Source organism: Phaethon aethereus (genome assembly GCF_964289735.1).
Source record: "Phaethon aethereus genome assembly, chromosome: 7".
Taxonomy (NCBI): domain Eukaryota; kingdom Metazoa; phylum Chordata; class Aves; order Phaethontiformes; family Phaethontidae; genus Phaethon; species Phaethon aethereus.
The window spans coordinates 18,366,014-18,392,012 of NC_138583.1; the positions used below are offsets into that span (position 1 = coordinate 18,366,014).

General features: G+C 46.5%; 1 protein-coding gene across 1 annotated transcript; it reads left to right on the forward strand.

The window, feature by feature from the left end:
- Positions 1 to 1,334: 1,334 nt before the first annotated feature.
- NDST2 (N-deacetylase and N-sulfotransferase 2) lies at positions 1,335 to 25,399 on the forward strand (the record flags this gene model as incomplete). Its single annotated transcript, XM_082002590.1, has 13 exons — positions 1,335 to 2,327; positions 9,762 to 9,849; positions 10,037 to 10,191; positions 11,700 to 11,885; positions 12,293 to 12,421; positions 17,532 to 17,714; positions 18,527 to 18,623; positions 19,833 to 19,956; positions 21,472 to 21,646; positions 21,892 to 22,062; positions 23,389 to 23,498; positions 25,008 to 25,110; positions 25,274 to 25,399. 13 exons carry the CDS (start codon positions 1,335 to 1,337, stop codon positions 25,397 to 25,399), a joined length of 2,640 nt encoding a protein of 879 aa, XP_081858716.1.
- Positions 25,400 to 25,999: the final 600 nt, after the last annotated feature.

The following is a 25,999-nucleotide window of genomic DNA, read 5'->3' on the forward strand; positions in this document are numbered from 1 at the left end:
TTGTTGGTTTTGTTGAGCATTTTATCCTGGAAAAATAACAACATATGGTGAAATAGTCTGCTGTCATAAACACAAAGCAGGAGGTGAGAGCGCTTCGTAACAAGCTTTCACGTGTTTGAGACCAACCCAAATTTACGTTGTGCTGTTGGTGATTTAAACCTGGCTTCATGCTCTTCAGTGGCGTATGAGGGAAGCTGAGGAAGATTTCAGGACATGTTTCCTATCCAACTGCCGCTGAATCAATTGGCAGCAATTAGGTGTGCAGTGTGTGGGCAGCCTGTGCCCCCTGGCTCCGTGATGCCTGAGGGATGATGCCTCTCCAGAGCTGTGTCTTGAGAGCCCTGAAAGAACATGAGTTCCCAGGACAAATGGGGCAGCCTTGTAGAGAGGGGTGGGAACTGTGGAAATCGGGAGCTGTAGGGTGAGAGAGCTGGTGGGAATTCGAGACATCCTGCTGGCTTTGGGACAGCCATATCCCGAGGGCCTAGGAAGTCACTGGTAGGGACTTTGACACATCATTATTAGTATGAGAACAGGACGAGACAGAGAATGTGAGGACTTTCTCCTCTTCTTGTTAACTTTGAAATGTAGGGTAGAATAAAAGGGGTTCATGTTTTCTCATCAGTGGCATAAAAGAGGAGTGGGGGAAGGCCAGGTACACCGGCTCTGTTTGCTGTAGTGTGTGAGAATCTCGCCCAAGGCGAATGCTGAGTCCCTGTGCACTGTCAGGACCTTTCTTCCAAAGGCCGTTACGGTGGCTCTGCCAAGCTCCCACACAAATGGCGCACGTCACTTCCCAGGGAGCAGATCTGCCTGCTGACAGGCAAGTGATGCTGCCCACCTAGCACCTGCTGATCTGCCGTTTCATCTCAAACCCATTAAATACCGTGAATCCATACTGAGAATTGACTTTTTCTTTTTAAATTGCAGGATGCAAAGAGAAGGTGCCATCATGTGAATGCGAAACAGCCAAATGAGAAACGGGACACCTGGGAAGGCTGAGCTGAAACTGCTTGTGCACAGGATGACAGACTGATTTGCTGTTGGTGACGAGATTCAGGAAACCCCGCTCCTCCAAAAGACTACTGAGTGAGAGGAGAAGAACAGGAGGAAGCACACAAAAGAGCGATGGGAATTGAGGGCCATGGTTACTTGAGATAAATGGCATATCCCTGGGAGTCTAGCCTTGTAGCTGTTTGCTTTAGCTTTGTTTCTCTCCGCAGCTGCTCTTTCTTTTTTGCGAGCTGCTGCTGGGTACTGCCACGGCGGCACTGGAGATTTCAAGAACGACGTGGGTGCAGAGTGTGAGGAGGGGGTGGGAAGCCCGCCTCACCATGATTCAGTTGTGGAAAGTGGTGCGGCACGTGCGACAGCTGGAGCTCCACAGATTGATCCTGCTGCTCATTGCCTTCAGCCTGATCTCCATGTGCATCTTGGCTTACTACGTCACTAACAGTCCCAAAATCAAGGAGCCACCACCCCTGCCCTTCAGTGACTGCAGCAACCAGCACCGCATTTTGATCCCACCGCAAGCCAGCTGGAGGCTCACAAAATCTGTGGACACCTCACGCACAGATCCTGTGGTGCTAGTCTTTGTGGAAAGTATTTACTCGCAGCTGGGGCAGGAAATAGTGGCCATCCTGGAATCTAGCCGGTTTAAATATAGGACAGAGATTGCTCCTGGCAAAGGGGATATGCCCACGCTGACAGACAAAGACAGGGGACGCTACGCTCTTATTATCTATGAGAACATCCTTAAATATGTGAACCTAGACGCTTGGAACCGAGAGCTGCTGGACAAATACTGTGTAGAGTATGGAGTGGGGATTATAGGCTTTTTCAAAGCCAACGAGAACAGCCTACTCAGTGCACAGCTCAAGGGTTTCCCCCTTTTTCTACATTCCAACTTGGGGCTGCGGGACTATCACATCAACCCCAGCGCTCCCCTGCTGTATGTCACCCGGGCCAATGAGATGGAGCAGGGTCCCCTGCCTGGTGACGACTGGACTGTGTTCCAGTCAAACCACAGCACCTACGAGCCAGTGCTGTTAGCCAGCACGAAGTCCTCGGAGTCCATTCCTCACCTGGCCACCCACAAAGCATTGCATGCCACGGTGGTGCAGGACCTGGGTCTGCATGATGGGATCCAGCGCGTTCTCTTTGGCAATAACCTCAATTTTTGGCTGCACAAACTCATTTTCGTGGATGCCATTGCCTACTTGACTGGCAAGCGCCTCTGTCTCACACTTGATCGCTATGTCCTCGTCGACATTGATGATATATTTGTGGGAAAAGAGGGCACTCGCATGAAAGTATCTGACGTAGAGGTAAAATCCCCAGAATAACTATAGGCCCCAGACAAATTTCTAGTGTGTGTGGTATGCCAGGAAAGTCAAGGTCGCATTTAATTTGAGTGAAAGTGTTGATTGCTGCAATTGTTCTCATCTTAAACAGAGAAGTAGCCTGCAAAGATGCTGAGGCACCGTATGTGATGCTCTCAACAGTTTTGCAGGTTTAAATGGATCATTTTTCATTCTGGGACCTGTAGCTGGCCTCTCTGAATTTAAGAGGAGGATGCCTGTGGTGGTTTATCTTGTCTCCCCTTTAACGTAAGGAACAAGCATATGCAGATTTCCTCTGTCAGCCTCTTTGTAGCTGTAAACTGTACCTTTCAAAAGGAAAAGGCAAGTTGTGTTAGCATAGAAAAACTGTGTTTGTTTTTTAATTTTTATTATTTTTATTATTAATAATTATATATATATAAAAAGCTGTATATATTATATTGCAAACCTATAGGCCAGTTCATGTAGTGTAAACTGCTATAGTCTGTTTTAGCCATCTAGCTTTTCAGGACATTACCAAATTGGGAAGAGAGTTTTCTCTCACCCTTCGTTACACCCTCCCAGTTATTCTCCGCCAGAAACCCTCATCCCTGGGCAGAGAATATCCAAAAATTCACCAGGGAAACATGCTCAGACCCAGCCTTGATGTGAACCGTCTGTGTGGCCTCACAATTGGGAAAGAGAGATGCCATCTTTGTGGTTTGCTTTCCTTGGCATTTCTTGAGTAATACAGTGACCTATTAGGAAAGGATATGGGAAAGGCACAGAGAGAGATGTTTTGTGGAGGAGAGGGAAGTGAGGCAGATAAAGGAGAAAACAAGTAGGAAGAAGGTAAGAAACTAAGTGCCCCTTCTAATTCTCTGTGTCCTCGAAAGTATGTGATAAAGTGTTCTCCTGAGTCTGTGATACGTGTACATATGCTGCCTCATGGAGCCAAGGGCTTGCCTTTGTATCTTCCCCATCGGTTCTGGTTTGTAGCCATTCAGGCAGGTGCATTGCCTGTTTCTCCAGGTGTGCTGAGGTTGTTCCCAGAGGTTTGAGGCCCCAGGCCTTTCACTCTGGATTCCCATTTAGCACTTGCCCTTAGATAGGTTCTGGATGGAGTTCCCTGGGTACCAGCTGTGATGATGATAAGCCTGTGACAGCAGCTGCCTTAGCATGTTTCCAAAACAACTTCAAGTGAAGCACCCTTTAACCTTTCATCCAAGGGCACAGAAAATTTGAGGCAAAGGTATGAAACCAAATACTGTTGTACATGCGTGTCCCCTTACCTGAACTGAACCTCACGCATTACATGTTCCCAAGAGCACTCTTCCACCTCACTAGGAGTCTTGCCACCTTTTATATATGTTTTACGCATCCACGCAAGACATATCTCAGTTCATCTCCATTTTTTCAGGTCTTTGAGATTTTAAGTTCAACTTCTGATCCCATGTTTAGCTTGGAGAAAAAGAAACCCCTGCATTCTGTTTGGAGCTAGCTTTATCTTTTCAGTTTATTTGAAGCTGCATGCCTGAAGCAACTCTGATTGCATGCCATTATTTATTTTACTTGATTCATTCTTTAATAATTTAGGGCCACCTTTGACCATAAGTCTCTAAGAAAATAGAAAAAGTGTTTTCAAGCAAACAGGTATAGAAGAATGGAACAGTTGTATATAATACTTACTTAAGGAAAATGCTAAAATATTCTTCATTCCACTGTAGTGTCCCTGTGTTTTGAGGTGCTGAAATGCTCTGAAAAGTTTTTTTTGAAGCATCACAATCTTATCTTGATCCTAAAGCAGGTCCTGCACCCTCTGGTCCAAACCAGCAGAGATTCTCGCCTCTGTAGTGTTTGTGCAGGTTAGAGACCTGCGTGAGAAAACAGGAGATAGGCAGCCAAAGCCCTTGGAAACAAAGGCTGCTCTAGTGATGTTAAAAACAAACCCAGACAACATAATTCCAAAAGATGCTTTGTTTCATTTTCAACAGGGTGAAGTGGAGGAATAATCTGTGATCAGTAAGCAGGGAATCTCGGGAAAGCAGATAAAACCCAGATTTATCCATTTAAAAGAAGGTCTTTGATTGCAGAGCCATGAGAAGTTAATGAATTTTTATGTTTTAAAAGCGAGAAATAACTACATGGATTTGTTGATAGCCTCTCGCCGTGGGGAGAGAAGGGAAAATAATAGTGACAGAACAGCTGGCGTTTTCTTTGGCCTTTTATATGAAAGCTCTGTTTCAGGGCTGTTATCTCAACACACAGCTCCTTATCTTAAAGCGTAGATTACAGTGGTCAGGGTAGTGGTTTGAAGATTGGATGTTGTGTGAAGGTATAAAATTGACTCTGCTGTCCCAGTGAGCCTGTTTGCCATATGCAAGTCCATGTTCAGAGAGCTTCCCAGATAAAATTACTATTAAAAGAAAGTGCTGAGTATAATCTGATGAAATGCATGCCCATGGTAGGTGTCCTGTGTGAGAGGAGAAATGTTTTTATTTGTGATGCTTAAAGGAGGGCTGAATAGCTTTGTTCTTTAAAAACAAAAAAGCAATTGTGCTTGCTTTTACTTTAAAGATGATAACCCTTGAATTCCTGTTTGCTGAAAGGCTGCAGCAGGAGCTTGCAGTCCTCAGTTGAAGTGAAACAGTTGGAAATTGCACAGGGAAAACATTTTTCCCATGTAAATTTTACCAGAGATCTGACCTGCATGTAATTAACAAAACAAAATCTTGGAGAATCCCTTCTCTTCTCAGTTATTCGACATTCAGTCTCTTCTAAAATCATAATCCTCAGAATTTACCAAACCTCCATGGAACTGGCCAACAAAGACAAGCTGTTTCTAATGCAAAAGGATTGTGGGTTTTATGATTCTTCCTTGTCGTCTTTAGGTATGAGGAAAGAAGATTAAGTAGATGAGGTTTTGCCTCTTTTGCTGGTAATCACTACAAGGGCATAAATAGTGAGCAGTGATTGTGAGCAAGTCTGAGAGCAAGCTAAGTGAAAACCAAGGACAGTCATTTCATTTTGGGTTATGAATGGAGAGGATGGAAGAGAGAATCTGGTGAGGGTGGCTGTCAGCCAGCTCTTGCCTTGCTAAATTGTAGAGGATGATCTTGCCTGAAATGAAAATATTCAGCAGTTTTTAACTCCCTGATTCTAACATTGTAGGGGATGTAGAAATACCAGTACCATGAACGCTTTCTCTTCTGACAGCGCTGTTTTGAGCTATGCCAGTGCTACTGCTGGGTGGTGAGAAAACTGCAGAAAATCCTCTTGAGAATGTGCTACCCAATGTCCACAGGGGCAGTTCTACAAATAAGGTGTTTCTGAACACATTCCTAGTATGTTTTGCATGAGCATTTGAGAAGAGGCTGTCAAAGCACTCTGCTTTCTTCCTCCATTTTTCATCATCTGTTTCTCTTCAATTTGCCCATGTACTGTTTTCCTAGACTCGTGGTATCCTCTCTCCCCAGCACCTGACTCTCAACCTTATTTCCCCCTTTTGGCTCTGTTTAGAGGGATCTGAGATAGGGGAGGTAATATTTAGGGTTTGTATGAAACAGCTAAAATCTCTTCAAACACTTTTGGAAGTTAAAAATTTAATAGTTAAAAGAGCAGAGTTGTGTGAAGGTTTAGCCCTGTGTTACTGCGATGCCAAGGACACCATGCCTCCTTAGAAGAGGATTAGGTCCTAACAAAGCAAGCTAAAGAGGGTAGAGTCAGGGTGCTGTGGCTCCCCTGATTCCTTCCTTGCTCCTAGAATTTTATCCATTTAACTCTCTCATTGAGAGAGTTTGTCTTTCACTGGATAGCATCAAGAGCTTGTAGTGACTGTTAAGTAAATCTTTGCAGATTCATCAGTGAGATTATATAGATTTTTAAATGTGTTGCAACACCAGGCACAATTTTAAACTTTTCCCCATAACATTTGCTTAAAAGTAAATATTTATCATCATTTGAGATTATAACGAAGCCTATTTTGGAGTGAATGGCATCAAATATCAGACTGAAGTTTAGATCTTCTATTGTGTCTGGAAATGTGCATTGGAATGTAGATGTCTGTCACGTGGGCCTGCAGTGTGGCTGCCTCCATCAAGTACTAAAGGCCTCCAAAAATACAGGTTGTGAGTTGCAGAGGACATTCTCTGATAGACTGACAAGCACGAATCAGATCTGGCCTCGATGTGGCTTATGAGTTCTGGTGGACAGTGCGGGGAAGAGCACTGGAGAGCCCATCTGTTCCTTCCTGGGGTGGGCCTTGCTGACCTTCTAGCAGGAAACTGAGCTGGGGAAGGGGCCTTTCCGGCTAGCTGGTGGGCTTGGCTGTATCTTGGAAGGATTTTTGGAATGAAAGATCATTAGAAAATATAAAACAAATACTTGGAGGGATTGGAGGGACAGTTTTGTAGGGCAAGCAACTTTGCTTGTTAGAGATGGGGGGTAGCTAAAATGCTAGGCTTCTGCCCCATACCACGTGAGCAACTAGATTTCTTAAGTATGCACATGAAGATCTGTTTGCATCTGGCTAGCTGTTTTATATCTTAATGGATACCCTACTCCACATTTCTTGATTACCTTTCATTCAAGAATCTCAGAGCACATTATAGATATAAATGAAATGCCACTTGAGTCACCTCTAAGATATTATTAGTACTATCATATTCATCCTACTTTATAAAAGAGAAACAGAGTGCAGAGGTGTCAGAGCAGAGAGAAATGCCATCTTCCAGGCCCATTCCTACATCTGTACTGTTTCCCCTTGCTACAGCTCCCAGACCCCTTTGAACCAGTGTGCTGGGGAACAGTGAATGCATAATTTGTTGAAACAAATTTCCAAATATTTTGCTTGGCACCTTAGTCTTTTTTTTATCCTGTGGAGGGGAAAGACATTTCTTCAAATCTATGCCATGCCATCTTATGGATGTGGCTGTGAAAAGGACACATCATCAGCAGAGGGATGGCACGCAATTAGCAATAAGCCTGCCAGGAAAGCAGGACTCCATAGGGCTCCATAGTCTCAGAATTTCTGAGACCCCCACGGTTCCTCCCTGGTCCCTCCCCGGACACGAAGCATTGCTGCCTGCTGGAGCAGGGCTTTTTGGGATTAATCATCAGGCAGATGTGTCGTCATGGTAACCCCAGCCAGGCTTTAAATCTCCCTCTGTGCAGAGGAATGCTAAGCCTCTTAGCCACTGTCTTTCCTCCCTCCACCTTCCTACCCGAGCTTGAGGAACTGGATGTGCCTTTCAGGGCAGCAGAGGGAAGTGGTGAGGCTTGGGACAGCTCTGGAAATGAGAAAAGAAAGTGGCACTTTCCTGTCTAAGATACTGGGCAATGCATTCAAGGTGCTGGTCCCAAATTTGATGCGGTGTTGTCATCCAGCTGGGCAGACAGGTGCTTCTCTGTAGAGAGATGCGCAGCTCTTAGTCTGTGCTCCCTGATGCGTGGGATGAGTCCCTGTGCCTTACAGGTTTACGTGAGAGGAACTTGACCTCCCATTGCCTATTCTGGATCTCATGCAACAAAGGAGGCTTCAGCCATCAGTACAGCTGGCATGTCACCTTTTAAAAGCACTGCCGACATTTGTGATAAGCTCTGGAGATGTCATGTTCCATACATTTCTCAAAATACTACTCTTGGGTGAGGGATTGGGCTGAGGATATGGTAGGCATGTGGCCATGAAGGAGCTGGGATCTTTGAGATTTGTCCCAGGCTGCATTTGATGTCACTGTTGCGTGGCTATGGGGAGCAGGAACAGGCAATAAAGTGCATCACTAGGGAAAAGCCTGAAAGCTGGTTCCTTCAGAAGAGAGCACTGAGAATGTCTGCAGCACTGCAGAAATAATCTGGTCTTCCCACCTTGCCATGTGTGAGAGGTCATGGGCTGCCTGCCTTGGGAATAAAACTGCTCAACTTCTTTGCTCTAAGATACATTTTCAGTAGATGGGTGATTGAAGTAGTGACAGAAGTCATCATTTTTAAATTAATGTGATGATCAGTGTCGACACTGTTTTGAAATACTAGTGACAGCAGTGATTTGTCAGGATACCCTTAAGTGGTAGGTGCAAGTCTGGTCCCTCCGCTGAATGAGGATCTGCATTTGTGAATGCACGTTCACCACCTAGGGAGCAGTGTGCCTAAGCAATGGCTATGGAGCGTGAGCCATGTGAAGGCAGCGTTGTGCTGCTCTTTTGTGCTTTCTGGGGACGGGCAGCTGATACAGAAAGAATCTGCCAATCTCCCCTGCACAGTTTGAAAAGTCTGTATGCTTTCCCCAGTATTATGTGCCAAGTTGCTTGTGTATTTGCATCTAGCCCGAGTCTGCTGTTGAGAGGTCATCACCTTCACCCTGGTGCAGCCACTGATCCATTGCTTTCTTAGAAAAGCTATTAAAATCTAAATAACTGCCTGGGTAAGGATCATCTCTGTCACCTGCTAACAGCCCTCCTGCCAGGTCCCTGATTGATTGAGAACTTCTTCCACATGGAGCCACACCAGTGACACTTTCCCCGAAGCATGCAGGTAGCAGCAGAACTTGCATCTCAGGGGCTTCCCTCTTTTTATTGTTTTCCATCACAAGAAATTTGACTGGAATTAGTTAGTGTCTGTCTTGTCTGTGACATACTGAGCCTCTGGTGGGTTTTTTTTCTGTCAAGGCTGTCTGCTGTCTTACTCTGTATGGTGCTGGACCTTGGGGTTTGTGGCACAAGGCTCCTTCCCTTTGGGTATAGCAATTACTTTGGACATTTAAAGTAGACACAAGTGAGCAACAGAGAACCTGTAGGAGATGTCATGACTGTGAATGGCAGGTCCCCCAAGTTTTCTTTCCAGAATCCAGGAAACTTTCCTGCTACAAAGGGATTTTGGCACTTTCAGGGGACCCAAAGCCAAGGATACTTCCCTGCCATGGTAGGACTCCTTGCATGGGTAGTTCTATGAATCCCCCTCTCCTCTCTAGGTAAAAGCCCTGTCCCTTAGTTACTGTTTATGATATTATTGACTTCTCTTCTTTCGACTGTGCACAATGTGCTGCCCCATTCTCCTCTTCATTAACACATAGGCTCAGAGAAAGGGCAACATGGGAGAGGTAGGGAGGAGCATTGAGGTTGAACCTGGAAAGAGTAAGGGATCTCTAACTTGGAAGTCAGATTTATTGTCCATTTGCCTTAGCACAGACACTCTGGGTCCTTCACATTGAGAGCGCATCATCTGACTGTGGTTTTAAAGTGGCTGAAGTCATTTAGTACAGCAGGGTTGTTTCAAGTAAAGACACGGTATGTGGAGCACTTGGCTACTCTGCTTCACTCCACAGGCAACAGTGCCTTAGCCCCATCCCCTGTGATACCTCTTCAGACTGAACTGGACACCAGCAGAGCACAGAGAAATGTTACAGAGCAACTGAATATGAACATTTCTTTTTTCCTTTCATTCAAACAGGCTTTACTGAGCACGCAGAATAAGCTGAGAACTTTAGTCCCAAATTTCACCTTCAACCTGGGCTTCTCAGGGAAATTCTACCACACAGGTAAGCCCCTGGCACCCCTTTGTCCCAGCGCCTGTGGACGGCCCGTGTGTGTGTGCGTGTAACACGTTAGAGAGAGCATGATTCTCTGTTGGAACAACTCGGTATTGCAGGGGATTAGTCACTGCTTTGAAACATTGAGCCCCTCTTCTGCCTTTTGTTTTTAAGCTTCCTTTTCTGCTCCCTGTAGGTACAGATGAGGAAGATGAAGGGGATGACATGCTGCTCAAACACAGGAAGGAGTTCTGGTGGTTCCCTCACATGTGGAGTCACATGCAGCCTCACCTTTTCCACAATGTCACTGTACTGGCTGAGCAGATGAAACTCAACAAACAGTTTGCTGTGGTAAGGGGCATTGCAGTTTGTTTATTTTACAGTACTAATCCTTAAGCATTCTTCTCCTGGAATTACTGTTCAGACCCCGCTGAACCCAAATACTAGTCTAGTAACTCAGCTGCATTTAAGAAAGGCAGTTCTGAAAGTTTAAATTGGTGCGTGGCTCCTGCTGTCTTCAGGCAAGAAACACCGTTCGTGTGCCTGCCTGTGCAATGGGAAGTGTTTCCTGGCACCTGCATGGCCCCAGGCAGCTCTGCTGCGTTCCAGGGTGCAAATCCCAAGGCTCTTGTTTGCTGAGGTGTGAATTTGTAGTATTACTATCCAAATCCAATTAACTTACAGTCTCTGGCAGTAAGAAAGCATTTCCTTTTCCATCCTTATTCACTGCGGTTTTGTAAGGATGTCACCTGGTCGGTAGTGTAAAATGCTCTGTGTGCTAACAGCCCTCCTTCTGGCCTCCCCAGACAATGCTGGTGGAAGTTACTTATCTAGGAAGTCAGGGTAGGGGGGGGGTTCCCTGGGTTTTGGCAGAGGAGGGGGAAGCCTTGAACATCCTGCATTGCTGGAACAATGTCTGCTTGATGCGTACAGCCCAGAGTTTAATATAGTGTACATGTTTCTCTGAAAATAAATGTCCTCTTCACCTCTAGTTTGGTTCTTTTGATGGTAATCCCCTTGGGAATAGCAGCCTCCTGTCTTGTGTTCCCATGACACACCCAGATTAGGAATGATCTTGAATTCAGAGCACAGTTGCAGCATTATAGAAACAATTTAGGCTCCTTCTTTTCCTGGTTAAGTAACAGTGCAGTCTTTTGCAAAGAGAGACAGAACACAATTACACATATTTAACATAAAACAGGCTGGCAGTGGGATGGAGAAGGTTGTTGCTTCATTTAGGGGCTCTGGTTTTATTGTATACCACCAGGGCAGAGCTGTCATCATTCATATTGTTACCAGAACCACACAGTGGAATTAAAAACCATGAAATTCAGATATTTCCTGTCATTTTAGTATAGCTCCAGGCCCCATATCTTCACCCTCAACAGTCTCCTGCTTCATGTCTGCTTTTCTTTGAATTGCTAGAGACAAGACAGATCCCAGTTGTCATCTTCCTTTCCTTCTCTATCCGTTAAGGAAATTTTGTTTTCCTCCTCTAGTGACTTGGATTTAGGCATCGTGGGAGTGAGATGTGTCACTTAACAGTGTTGATTAGTTTGTAGTAACCAAGGAGCTTGACCTGAGGCCTGTGAATTTATCTGATTTGTCACACCAGCAAGCTACAAGACTGTTCTTACAGCAGCTGTTACCAGTGCTGAATGTCTTGTTTATAGAGTCCCCCTTATATTTCTATAGATGCATAAAACAAGAAGTACAAGCAGTATTTCAGGTTTCCCAGTCTGGAGAGTTGTCATGTTACACTGTCACCTTGCTCCAACTTGGAGTCTGTTGTTAAATATGATCCTTACTAAGGGTATTAGTTAAATAGTGAATGAGAAAGCTGCATATTCTGCTTCCAGGAACATGGGATTCCCACAGACTTGGGCTATGCCGTAGCCCCCCATCATTCTGGGGTTTATCCTGTTCACACACAACTCTATGAGGCATGGAAATCCGTTTGGAGCATCCAAGTAACGAGCACAGAGGAATACCCACACCTACGGCCTGCCCGGTACCGACGTGGATTCATCCATAACGGAATCATGGTGAGCACGGCTGAGTGAGCAGTCCCCACTTTCCTGCCCAAGGGACAGTCTCCTAGTGACCTGCATCAGAGACGCTAATCTTAATACCACCAGTGTTTCCAAAATCATTAAGTCAAGCAAAGGGCAAAAAGTTGGCTGAAGCCAGTTTCTGTGTTTCTCAGTACAATTCAGAGGTCCATACTGATGGAAAGAAAAACCAAGAACAAGACTAAATTGAGATCCCACTGACTTGTTTGCAGTGTGATAAGTAAATGGTTGGGAGGAATGTCAAGAGAGTCCTCTGAACCTATGTCGCTTATGTCCATTACTCTTTATATTGATCCACAGAGTGCTGATTTGACACATTCATATGTAGATTCTGATGCATTTGCCTCTTATCTAACTTTGCTTTTCTCTGATACTGCCAGGTCCTGCCTCGCCAGACCTGTGGTCTTTTTACTCACACTATCTTCTATAATGAATATCCCGGTGGCTCAAAGGAGTTGGACAAGAGCATTCGTGGTGGTGAACTCTTCCTGACGGTGCTGCTGAACCCAGTAAGCTCATTTGAAAGGGGAATCAGCATATGGGGGTCTCAGCTTATGGTGCCTGGTGTGGGAAAGGACTAGATCCTATGGGAGATTCAGTATAACCACCCATCATGGTGTGGGTATCTTCAGTGTGATGCTAAGGAGATGTAAAAAAGAGGGCCAAGGAAGTACTTGTTAGTGAAAGCTGCCTTGCTTTACACACTGCCAAGGAAGCAGCAGTATTGAGTGTTGACACTGCACAGATAGAAACTAGCCACGGTGACATGCTGAGCATGGCCCAGCACAGAGTGGGTGTTACTTAGGCTGCTGCATCTTCAAGAATCAGAAGTGAGATGTGCCTTGGCTCCTTCTGTTCCACGCACATCTGCTGCCTGTTGGCTTCTCCCCTGGCTCACTGATGAGTTTTGTTCAGAATAATTGCTTTCTCTGGCTTTTATTATGGAGTGTTCTCCCCTTTCTTTCAATATGTATACACTTGAAACAATTTCTGCATGCTGCTTTTGTGATGTAGCTGTCACCCTAAGGCATTTTCGGGAGATCAGAATCTGACACAGGTATTTCTTTCAACACTTCTCAGTTCTGTCAAGCCAATGTAGTACCTTCAACACCCTGTAGTCCCTTCCTAGTTCTTAGCCGTGAATGGCAAATCACATGAGTTTCTTGCTTCCTGTTGGAGCTGGGAAGATGTACTGGGTGTCAAGAGACACAAAAAAGGGGTCACTCTTAGAACATTCAGAATGGGCAGAAGTAGGAGATGAAGCTTTGTAGCCCTCTCCAACCGAAGGTCACACTCCCTCACATTCCTGCTTGTTGGCTGCAGCAGGTCGTCATGCTGCTCTTTTTGATTGTACAGTAACTTTCTCAGTTCCCCGCCTGAATTTCTTACTAAAGCTGATTTGGCACCTGTTGTCCTCCCTCTCTCTGAATGGGCATTGCCCTGCCAGGTTTAGATAGTGATTTTAGAATGTCTGCTTCTGTAGTCACTCCTGAATATAGTGATGTTTAATCTCTTCTCTTCTCATGACTTCCAAATTTCTACCTTCTTACTTCTGCTTTATACACCTTTTCTACCAGTGCCTGAGTATGAGCAAGAAGCCATGCAAGCAGATCTGAGAGAAAGTAGGTTGTTTATTACTAGCTTCCCAGGTGTGGGACCCTGGAGTACTCGTCCCAGTCATGAAGTACTTGTTTGTGGGATTTGTTGTGTAACATCAGTGGCTTTGCTCGCTGTGATGCTTTCTTTCATTCTCTCCTTCTTTTACATCTTGATTGCAGGGTTGAATACACAACTTTAGCCACTTTTGGTTGGGGCTGTGTAGAGGCTCAGTGAATCAGAAAATCGAGCTTTTTCCCTCAATGAGCTTAATTTTTTCTTGTCTCTTGCTTTTCTTAGTGTTTGGTGCCTCTCTGCTCCTACAAGTGGAACTGTGATAGTGAAAAGACCCGTGCAGTGTGCTCTGGGTACATCACACAGACTGGCTGTAGTTTACAAACAGGCCCTGTGTTCCTGAACATTAGCTTGTGATCAGCTCTGGCTTGGTGTATGAGCTGCAGGTTGTATGGGTCTAAAACAGCCCTAGCTAAAAAGCTGTAGGGGTTCATACTTCCAGGTCTGGATGCCAACCTTCCATCCTGAAGTCTGGAAGCTGGCCTTCTGTCCCTATCGCCTGAGACAGAATTGTTATCTTTATACACCACAACCAAATCTACCTGATGCTTAAAAGTCTGTAGTAAGGAGGAGGCTACTTTTTGCGTTATGTATGGAGTGATCAGTCAGACAGAAACTGCTTTCTCCTCTGTCACCATAGCTTTTCTGGGCTTCTTTTTCCATATGTTGGGTGAATTCCACCTTGTCCCATGTCATAATTGTCGGATCTTAAAGAATGCCTGCAGAAATAGCCACTGTGAAACTTAAGAGCTCTAGGTTTCTCTTGGAAAACCGGTTGCCAGACTGTAATCCAGAGATCATTGCTGGTTTAGGAGGCTGTGCCAAGGCATTTGTAGAAACATACTTTCTAGAGCTACCCATTAAAATTTGCTGATAAGCATGTGACAGTCAAAGCAGCTGGCAGTGGCCTGCAATCCAAAAAGTTCGGGAAGATTGTGCTCGGGTACAGGCTGAGCTGCTTTGCCAGATTTACTACCAGCTCTTCATGGTGACTTTTAAAACTCTTTCAGGCGCCTTCAGATGCTTCCAATATTTACACTTTTGCTTCCTTTTGGCAGTGGAGCATTTCTCTCTCTGTCAGCAGTGGAGTACTGTGCTCTAAGCTCCTCTTCATTTGCTCGTGTTTGCACAGTGACTCAGACCCTTGCATTCGTCCCCTCGCTGATAGAGCCATCTCATGGACCTGATAGAAAGCTGGCCAGCCCCACAGCCCCAGCAGTGATCCATAGCAGACTTGGATCAGGCTCTTTCAGTTCTTTTTTGGTGCTTCCAGCTCCCTTTGAGTGCATACACGCATGCAGGAGTCTCCAAGCCTGTATGCGTATGATTAACTCCACAGTGCAAACAGAAGTAGTTTGATTTTTCTGACTAGTGAACAAGGTCTGATGTCAGGAAGAATAGCTGCTGATGTTGAGCAGACAGGCTGCCGTGTGCCCCATCACTATTTCCCAGAAGCAAAGGGGAACACAAACACTTTTGCTCACACTACGCAGGCAGCTTACTGCTGTGCCCACAGCTGCTTGTTACGTATTGGAAGGGTGCTCATACCCTCCTGTCTTCTGTATGCTAGGCTCTCTGTGACCTTTCTTCTCATCTTTCCTCAGTGTGAAGGAAGGGAACCATGGCATGCTGACAGTGGAAGGGAAGGGGAGAGGAGGGAGGTGTTATTGCCAAGCCAGTTCCCAGGGTCACCGGGTGTGGGTGGAGGGAGGTAGAGAAGGGACTTGAGTGTGGCTTATGTCAGAGGTAGTGCTCAGAGCTTTTTTGGCAGCAGTAGCTGTGATGAGGCAGAGCAAGCTGCCAGGCCTTGTTAAACGCTGCATGTGTGTTACAGGACATGACTAGATGCTCACAAGTACAGAGAAATGGCTCATTAGTTGAGTTTGTCTTGTCGTGTTCTAAGTCCAGGCGCTTGGGACTGTTTGCAGGTGGCAGCATTACCTGTGTGAGCCATTTTACCAAATGTAGTCAATCTTGAGACACAGCTGCTAACCTGGGTCACATGCAGGCTTTTTTTATTCTGGAAATCTTGAAGGGGCCCCAGGTGGTGACTCGCATCCTCCCTGCTTGTACTTGGTTTATACCAGTGACACAGGTGCTTCGTGCAGCAAATTCTTCCTCGGTGTGTTTCACTAGCAAGTCAAAGGGAAGAGCCACCCTTTGCTGTCACCTGCCTCATGTCTCCCAGAAACGGGCAAAATACAAGATGAGATGCATCCTTTTGGCGCCTTATGTGCTCCATGGCACAGCCCTGCAATTACACGGAAGATCTTTCTATCCTTTGCTGTGTCGTGTTTAGCTTATCCTTTTACACAACAGCACCAAGCACACGCTGCTGTTTGAAGTGTAGGTGCCAGAGCCTGTCTGGCAGGGCCCCTCTGTCAGCTCAGTAGGAAGCCAGAAGTGAAAAACTCACAGGCAGACAAACATGATAAATCTCTAACTCCACTTAGGTTCTGTGTGTCCCAGAGTCCTACCACTGTTTTCTCTTGCCTGCCCAAAGACCCTGGGGTGTGAGCACCTTATGGACAGGTTTAAAATCAATTCATAGTGTCTTGGGGATGGCTTAGGCACAAAGAGCTACTATCTATCAGTACCTCTTGTCACACTGAGACCAGTCCTTGGTGACACTGGGCAGAAAACTGAATTCAGACCTCCTGAGTGCCAGCAAACATCTCCATCCCAAGACCATCTGTCTCCTGCTTCCCCCTTTTGCTCTTCCCCTACTGTGAGTGGGAAAGCCATTCCTGCCTCCTGCCAGGGAAACCTGTTGTTGCCTGCCGACGTTACCTGGCAGCAGCAGGCTTCAGCCCTGAACTGTGCAGCAATGGGTGCCCTTACTGTGACAGGTCTCTTCCCCTCCCTAAACTAGCAGACGCTGGGTAGTGAGTGCTAAATCATCCACATAGTCGTTCTTCCATTGGCCTTAGTGTTCTGCTTTTGGTTTGTGTCTGGCAAAGTTTTGTTTTGTTTTGTTACTGGCTCTGGGATGCACAATTCCATGGGACCTGTGAAAGCCACACACCAGAGTCAAGCTGACGGCAGTCTTTTGCGTTCTTTTCCAAAAGTTAAAATACTGAGAAACGGGCAGGAGGGAAATGTACCTGCTTGAGAAAAGAGATAGCATACGGGCTGCTGAGCACTGCAGTGCTGGTGGGGGCTCCCACGGATGCTCAGTGCCACTTTGCCCAAGGCTTTACATCCTCAGGCTTGGCGCAGGATGTTTTTCAGGGGCTGCCTATGCTGAAGGCCCTTGCGAGCTAAAACCTTATCTCAACTGGTGTCCGTTCCTAGGACAATGTCCTAGTGCAGTCCCTGTTCAGATCCCCAGGAACACTTGTTTGTATTTTAAAGCGTGAATTCCCAGTTGTTCCTTTACGCTTGAGAGGTGAACTCTGAAGTGAATGCAAGCTGACAGGCTCTGGGCCTAGAAACAACTCCTGTGAAAACTGTCCTTTGTGCCCCCGTGCCCTGGACTGCAGCGTGCAGCTCCTCTTCCTGGCCTGCTCTTCTGCTGGAGCTGGCACTGCAGCTAGAGGGTCACCCTGGTTGTGCCTCGGAGAGAGGAAGGGAAGCTCCTGTTCTCCCATGAAAGAGGCTTTGCAAGGTTTTGACTAGGAGAGAGCCGCTGGCTAACTCTTGTTCCCCTAAATGTTCCAGAGCCACTTGGATAGGGTTTTGAAACTGGGCTGACAGCCAGGGCTCAGGTATCATGCCCCCACACCATTCCCAGGGGTTACAGAGAGCTCTGTGTCCCTCCTCTCCCAAGTTCCTCCTGTTTTGCAAGTGCTACATTTATTTCATGTTTTCATCAAAAAAACATTCATCAACCCAGACGGCCAGGGCAGTCTGAGACCTGAACAGCCTCTTGCTGACAGTGGAATCAAGCTAGGAGGAAACAGTACTGTTACCTGATTTACCAGTATCCCATGTCCTTCCTATTTTCAGATCAGCATCTTCATGACCCACCTGTCCAACTATGGGAATGACCGTCTGGGACTGTACACTTTTGAGAGCCTGGTGAAGTTTGTGCAGTGCTGGACCAACCTTCGCCTGCAAACACTGCCCCCCGTCCAACTTGCAAAAAAGTACTTTGAAATCTTTCCCCAGGAGAAGAATCCCTTGTGGCAGGTGAGAAGGCAGCGTTAGCTGCTCCTAGTGCTATTCCAAGAGGTATGACCCACATTTGAAGTGTGCTGAGACTGCTGATCCAGAGCACAGAGGGGTAATGCATAAAGCTTTTAAGTTTAACTAACTTTGTGGCTTGAGGCTGCTGGTGGCAAATTGCAAGGTGGAAGGGATGGGGAGTAGGAGTAGTAGGACACAGTCATGGTGTGAGCTTAGGGACAGGGATGGCTGTCATAAGTGACTGGGGGGCAGACTTGCAGGCATTTTGGTCGTTAAAGGGTTTATATTAGAGCTAGCTGCTGCGAAATGTTAAGTGTGCGAGGAAGAACCCTGTTTGGTGCTGAAGGAGCTTGCAGGCATGTTAATGTGATTAATCGTAAAGTAATTTCACACTGCAGAATTCATGTTCATTAAATAAAAACATGCTTATTCCATTTTATCCCAGTGCAGCAGCTCCCTGCATGGTAATGAGCAGATGAAATTAACTGGAGGTGATAGAGTTGTCTGTCTGCCAGAAGTTCACTAATGCTGAGCTGTACTATTGCGGTGGCCCAGCCCAGTGTGGCTACACAGGGCAGGGCCTGTGGTTAACACTCTCAGAGGGACTTTGGCTCCCATGTCACTTTAGAGCTTTTGAAAATGTTTCCCCTGTGTTTTTACTTACCGCTTCTTGATGCCTGGCAGAGCAGCAGTGTGGCTGTGAAGTGTTCTTCATAGCCTAATAGCACTTTCCCGAGAAGACTGGCCTCCCAGCTTGTCCCCCCCCTTTCCATTAGCGCCTGCGGTAATGCTTATTCCCATCGCTTGTGCTGCAGAATCCCTGTGATGATAAGAGGCACAAGGATATCTGGTCCAAAGAGAAAACATGTGATCGACTCCCCAAGTTCCTCATCGTGGGACCTCAGAAAACTGGTAATGTGAATACTTTATCTAACGATAGATTGCAGCGTCCATCTCATTCCTCCAGAGAGGAGAGCTGGAAAGGTCTGTGTTGTAGGTCTGTATGGCTGCCATTTGTGCAAGCTGCCAAATGGCTGCAGAGGACATTTCAGAGACTCTCAGATTTGCTCTAACCTAAATCTGGCAAGTCTGTCAGTACTTTGTGCCCTGGCGCTTTGCTTGGCTCAGTCCCGATTTGCAGGGAAAAGCCCTACCTGCAGAGTTGTGTTGTGGCTTTTCCACATAAGCTCAGAGAAACTGTGACCTTTCTTATTGTGTCACAAGACATAAGCTGTCAGCAGGCCTAACACACGCGCTTGGCAAAGGTAACGATGAATGCCCCCTAGTGTTACTGTTGCGACAGATCTGTGTACCCGCTGCACGCTCCGTGTCACTGTCAGTGGGAGGTAGAGATCCTCTTCTGTCTGGCCTCTGTCACCACCTCTTAACTGCTGTGGCACTGTGGTTGGCAGTGGCATAGCGATCTCTATATACTGTCCTGAGGAGCCCCTTCTAGGCTGAAGAGAACATAATCTCTTCAGCCAAAGCCAGGTCTTCAAACCTTGGCTTTTTCTGCAGTGCAGTGAAACAGCAGCTGCCAACCATGCAAAGAGTGATCCTGGTCTCGGGAGGAAGCTTGTCCCAGCCAAGCTGCTTGTCTCCTGCCAGTGTCACTGTGAGGCTCTGTTGGGGTGTGTGCAGCATGGGCCCTCCTGTATTGCAGCCCAGGCTGCTTGCAATGGCACAGCAACGACACTAGTGTTGTCCCTAGCACATCTCCTTCCCAAACACCTGATGCTGCCCTGCAATGCCCAGGCCACCTCCCATTTGGCAGGTAGGGGTTCTGCTATGTGACAGTGGGGCTGTGCCACCAGGGAAAAAAGGTGTGGGGGTAGCCCAGCCACAGTAAGAACACAAGATAGCTGACTTGGGTCACAGCTGTCATGTTAAGGAGGTTACTTAAATCAGCTGCAGGAGCTGAAACGTGGGATTGAACTGCTGAGTCAAGTTCAATCCCAAAGTGCTTGGTGTCACTGCTGTTGTCATCTGCTGAGTTAAGTAGTGGCTTAGCCACGCATGATAGGAGCGTGCCCGCTTGGGGACTGTTTTTTGTCATGTAAAGCCTTGCATTCAGCCAAGCATTATGTGTGACCAGGTCCCGTTAACTGGTTCCTGTTGCAGGCACAACAGCTGTGCACTTCTTCTTGACCATGCATCCAGCTGTCACCAGTAACTTCCCAAGTCCATCCACCTTTGAGGAGATTCAGTTTTTTAATGGACCCAACTATCATAAAGGAATCGATTGGTAAGAATCCTGATGCGTGTTCTTCTGTGGTAAGGTGTGCCCATGTTGTCTTCCCCTGAGTTTCTCTGTAGGTTCACCTCAGCCCCCTTAGTAGCTTCTCTGTTCCTGAACAGCTATTTTCATTGCTGTTGCTCAGCGCATGTTCTCTGTTTTCCTGCTAACCCAACCGCTTAGTCCCAGGAGCAGGACAGGTAGTTTCTGATTTTAGTGACTGTTCACCAGGAGATTTCAAGCCGTGATTTAGCTTTAAAAATTCAGAGTCTTTGTTGAATGCACTTGCTGTTATGAGGTTTCTTCTCCTTTGACGTGCAAAACAGACAACAATGTGCTTATTAAAAAGTTCTTTGTGGTTTCCGAGTTAAGACACAGAGCACAGAGGGGATAACCTCCCTACAACGTGTTGTTCTGGGCCCTTTAGACCGAGAGCTGGCGCTGCATTCCTTGCACTGGCTCCAGTGTCCACATGTATACCCCAGTCTTCACCTGTAAAAGTGTACAATTATGATAGTGTTTCCACCTGGCAGGGAAATACTAGTGTCACCCTGGCACTATTATGCCAGTGGTTCCAGGCAGAGAAATTTTAAAGGTGTTTCTTGCTCGAAGCATTAACTTCGGGTTGACCGTGGCACTGTACTGCCTCATGTGTGGCTCTGAGGGACGGCTGTGTGGCAGTAAGGCATTCTACCGTGGGATTTCTTTGCCTGTGAGCTGTGGGAGATTTTGTCTGACTCCTCTGATCATTTAAAGGACTGGTTGGTACTTGAGTGAAGCTCATGTGAGTCAAGTACCACAGAGCAGTTGTACTAGCTAACAGATGGGCCTGGAAAGTTAGGCTTTTATTTGCATCCCCTGGAGAAGTCATCCAACTTCATCTCTTCTTGCATGTGATGCTACACTCAGATTTTTCATGTTTGGCGCAGAATTTGGGCTTGTTGTACAGCTTAAATTTCAGCAGAGACCAGTCTTCCAGTGCTTTACAGCGCCCTGTCCCCCCATTACCCTCTACCCTACAGTTACTCAAATGTCTTACAGTTCCCACGTTACTAATTTAACAAGCTGCTATGAGGCAGAGCAGAGCTCTTGACCCTGTGTCTCGGCTGTGGACTGAGGTACAGAGAGACAATGATTTAGACGGGTTTAAACAAGCGGTCAGTGGCGGGGCAGGCAGCCGATTCTGGCCTTACTCTTGGACAAAACCTCTTTTCTGCTAGAGCTTGCAAGGAGTACCCTACCCTCAGCCTTTTCCTTCCGCTGCCCAAGGACTTGAGGAACACACTCTCAGCAAAATACTTTCTTACCCTTTTATCACCTCCAACTTTCTCTGTTGTTCTCCACCACTCCTTTCCAAGTCATGCCCCTGCCAGGTCTGCACCCGTTTGCCCATTCATTGCATTACTGGGGAGGTGCAGCTGTTCTGTGAACTGTGTCTGTTGAAGAGGAGCAAGGACATCATTTTGTCATGTGCCATTTCTTCGTTGGGCCATGGTGCTCACCAGCATCCCATCTGTTCGGCAGGTACATGGAATTCTTTCCTATCCCCTCCAATGCCAGCACAGACTTCATGTTTGAGAAGAGTGCCAATTACTTTGACACAGAGGTGGTACCAAAACGTGGTGCAGCCCTGCTTCCTCGAGCCAAAATCATTACTGTTCTGATCAACCCTGCAGACCGAGCCTACTCGTGGTACCAGGTAACTTCACTGCACTGTCCTGCGGGTGAGGGCCAGAGAGATGTTCCAGTGGGGTGAGGCAGAAAGCCACGGATCCATTTCCATAGGGGGTGCCAGGGGAGGTGATGCAGGCTGCCTGCAGAGTGTGGACAGAGTTACATACAAAGGTATTGGTGGGTGGTTGTGCTGAGTCAGTGGGGTCTGCAGAGAGAAGTGTAAAGTGGAATTTTGTGTTCCTGCTCCTAAATTCAGCTTACGGTTTTCAGCACCAGCGTGCTCACAATGACCCTGTGGCGCTCAATTACACCTTCTACCAAGTGATCTCTGCGAAATCCCAGGCCCCTCAAGAACTGCGCAACCTGCAAAGCCGATGCCTGCTCCCTGGCTGGTATTCAGCTCACCTAGAGCGCTGGCTAACCTACTACCCCTCTGGGCAGGTAAGAGGTTTGGCAGTAGAGGCTCTCTTGGAGCCCCTTGTAGGTTTAGTGGAGAGGAGAACAAACTTGTAACACATGCATGTGCTCTCTCCCTGCCCCATTGTTTTCATTTCACCTTCTGTCTTGTCTTTTGAAACAAGAGCCACCACTTGCTTCCTCCTGTTATGAGATGGTAAGAAATCAGGCTTGAATACTCCAATTTAGCACTTTACTGTGTTTGTAAAAGTAAATGAGTGCAAGAGGATACTGTGATCTCCCAGAGAGCTGCGCAAGTTCAGCAAGAACAGCAGTGTTGGCACTCCCTTCTTTTCGTCTTGGCAGCCTGCAGCCCAGGGACCCTCTTCAGGCCCAGTAGGTGTTCAGCTACTTGCTGTGGTTTCGTTGCTTTGAAGAGAGGCTCTTGGACTCTGCCATTAGTTCACAAGTTGTGAAACCTTTAGCTGTCTGCTGGAGGGAAATTTCACTGCAGAGATGTCAGGATTCTGTGTTTTATGTATAAATTTGCAAAACCAGACCATTTCTGTCTCTAAATTCCCAAGAAATCTATAAACTGCCTAATAAATACATGACGAGTCGGGATGTGTTTTTTCACGTTCCTTTCTGCTGGTGGGCTTACCCTCAGCCAGCCTGTAATCCAGCAGTCTTATAATGCCCGTTTAGTCTCTTATTCTCTGCCAAAGCAGTGGCCTAAACTGTACATGATAGATCTGCCAAGACTAAAAGAGACACGGGAAAACTTTCTTGGGCTCGTGTCTCATTGCCTTACTATTCCTGGAGGTTACTGCTGTGAGGAATGATAGAGCCAGACACACCACCCTTGTGCTTACTATGGGTCAGGGTACCTTCCCCAGACTTCAGTTCACGTGATCTTTTTTCTGTTGTGTTCTTTGGAACAGGTAATTTATTAGCACAAATGTTGTTCCTTATTGTCTATCATACACATAGCGGGAGAATAATCACAAGTTACAGAAGAGTACTTAGCACAACGCTGCTGACACTGAAAAAGAATACATGAGGTTTCCAGAGACGATCTGTAAATCATGCTACTGCTAGGCCTTAATGCTCAGTGAGATGGGGTATGGCCAAAGGCAAATCTAAACGAAGCCTGTCATCATCTACTGTCTTATGGTACCTGTGGCCCGTATCATAACTTCTGTCTGTGGTGACACACAGGGCCACATCCCCCCCACTGTGTTCTAGAATAAACAGGCTTTGGTGGCCTTTACTGACGGGCACAAAGGCCAGGGGTGGTTTTGAGAGCCAGGAAGCTCATAGGTGTCATTCAGCACAAGCTGTCAGAGGCTAAAGTGACTGCTGTCTTTTCAGCTTCTCATTGTGGATGGCCAGGAGCTGAGACACAACCCTGCCTCTGTAATGGACAATATCCAGAAATTCTTGGGAGTCACACCACTCTTCAACTACACCCAGGCCCTCAGGTAGGTAAATTGGTTTTGGGAGGACACTTTCTTAGCCAAGTGTGCTACTAGTGAGCATTTGATTGGAAGAATACTACTTACCTCTGACTGCAAGACCTGCCGAGGTTTCAGAGGTATGCCTAACCCTAAAATGAAGTTCAGATAGCCTGAGATGCTACGCTGAGACTAGAGTCATAGCTTAGTCTTTCCAGAAATGATAGAAAGGGTGTTTTTTGGCACTGTCATGTAAAAGCATGAAGTTGCTCACAGCAGTATTTACGATGTTTTCCATTTGGTCTTTGGGGTTTCAGAAAAGATGCTGGAATTCTTAGTGTTCCTTATGCTTTGTGTTATACCTATATCTGACAGAAAGCAGAGGAGGTATGATAAAATATGCGTGACAAGCTGCTCGTCTCTTCAACTAGATTAGGAACACAGCGCCGTTTTGAGGTAACGAGCTGCTTATTACAGAAGACATGGAGTTGACAGGTGCCCAGAACTACCTGAGGAAGTGTTAGCAGAGGCACTGCCCCACTGCTGCTAAGTTGAAGGACATTACTCAGCTTTTACTGTGTGATCTTGCCCACAGCGCAAGTGCAGTTAATCTGAATAGATTAAGTGCTAGCTGAAGGTGAACTGTGGCTGCATCACTCTTCAGTGGAAACTCTGCAAGCCCACTGGAGATCCTCAATATTGTTCTTTTCAGCCGAAACCTGTGTGTTCACATTTCCTTTGCTGTCACAGCCTATGCTAGCTGAGGGTAGTGGATGGTGCGCGGGTGCGTAGGCATATGGCCATTGCCCTTCCTTTAACAGTAAAGAGAGGAGAACCAGTTCAGTTCTCTTCCTCCAGCTGTTCTGCACGGGGGTGGCACATGACTCCCCAGGGCAGGGCAGATTTAGAGAAATGTCAGGGGTTACTCTAAAGCCTTACTTGCTGAAGCGCATGTGGTGATGGTAAAATGGACTATCTGCAGTAGTGGCGCTGGCTGGTACCTTCAGCCAGGGTCAGAAAAGAAAGGGTATTGGTCAGCTTGCCTCAGAGTTTGGTAGAGGTTCTTGCTCAGACCTCAAGCTCACCTTTGGCCAACTGAGGGGACAGAACAGACTAGTCCCAGACATGCTTCCCAGCATTGCCTTATACCCGTGTTTTAGCAAGAAAAGAAACACCGACTTTTTAAACAGTTGGGGGATTTTCTAATACATCTCAACTATAACAAGGAGATTTAAAAGAAAGAATTTACATACACTAAAACATTGATTATTATCCCCCTGCCCAAGCTTAACAGACAAATATTGTAACACCCTGTTACCTCTGAAATTTGCATAAAGCTGAAACAGTCACGGTTGTAATGGATTTCTTGTCAAAGTAGGCAAGTGCTAAAAAAAGAGGAACCAATACTACAAGTAAATAAAAGCCAAACCCAATCTGTAAAGCATTGAAGTGGGAAATACCTCTAGAGTTACTTAATTTCTGCTGCTGCTAATTGGGCATGTGGCCATCTCTTTTAAAGACAAGCATCTTTTTCAGATTTGATGAAGCAAAAGGATTTTGGTGCCAGCTGCTAGATGGAGGAAAGACTAAATGCCTAGGAAAGAGTAAAGGAAGAAAATACCCTGATATGGATTCCTCGGTGAGTAACTAACTGTCTCAAATCTGTTGTCAGCAAGAGATGTAGAAACATCCCAGAAAACCAGCCTGGATTTCCCTAACACCTATGTCCTAGATGACCTATGGAACACGCATCGAGGGTAACATTCTCTTTCATGCTAATGTGGTCTGTATTTTCCACACAGTCACGGCTGTTCCTAAGAGACTTCTACCGGGAGCACAATATTGAATTATCCAAGCTGATGAACAGACTTGGGCAGCCCCTTCCAACCTGGCTCCGAGAGGAACTGCAGAACTCCAGCTGGAGCTGAGAGCTAGTGCCCTTGGGATGTGTGGTGCTCCAACGTGTGCCATGATGCCATCTCTCGGCAAGCCAAAACAACTGGACAAATGAGCAGGAGCAGAGAATGTGCGTGTGGAGCCTTTCCCTGCCATTAGGAAGGGCTGCTGCCTCTGACAGTGCCCTGGGGCATGGAGTGCAAATCACATTCTTGAGTATTAATGGTGTGTTACGCTTTGACTTTTACTTTCAGGCAGGATTTGGAATAGCCTGCCCTACTTTGAGCAGCGGGGAGAGCACGGTTAACACTTTATGTTTAAAATTACTCTTCTCAGTATGTGAAACAGGCCCTAGCTGGAGGGTTAATGCGTTACTCCTCTGAGGCCAAAAGTAAAGGCTTAAGAGGGGAGCTATTGAGCCCACTGCTGAGAAAAGAGCAGCAGCTTAATAAAAGGGGAATCCAGGCCAGTGAACCCCAGCTTTTATCCAGTAGTCTATCTGGCAACAGCAAGGTACAAGAACACCTTGTTCCTCCCCACGCGGAGTACAGTGGCCACGATCGTTACTTACAGTGCCGCTGTGCGTGGCTGTTGGGGACTGCGCCTTCTTGGAGACAGAGGTAATAGACACA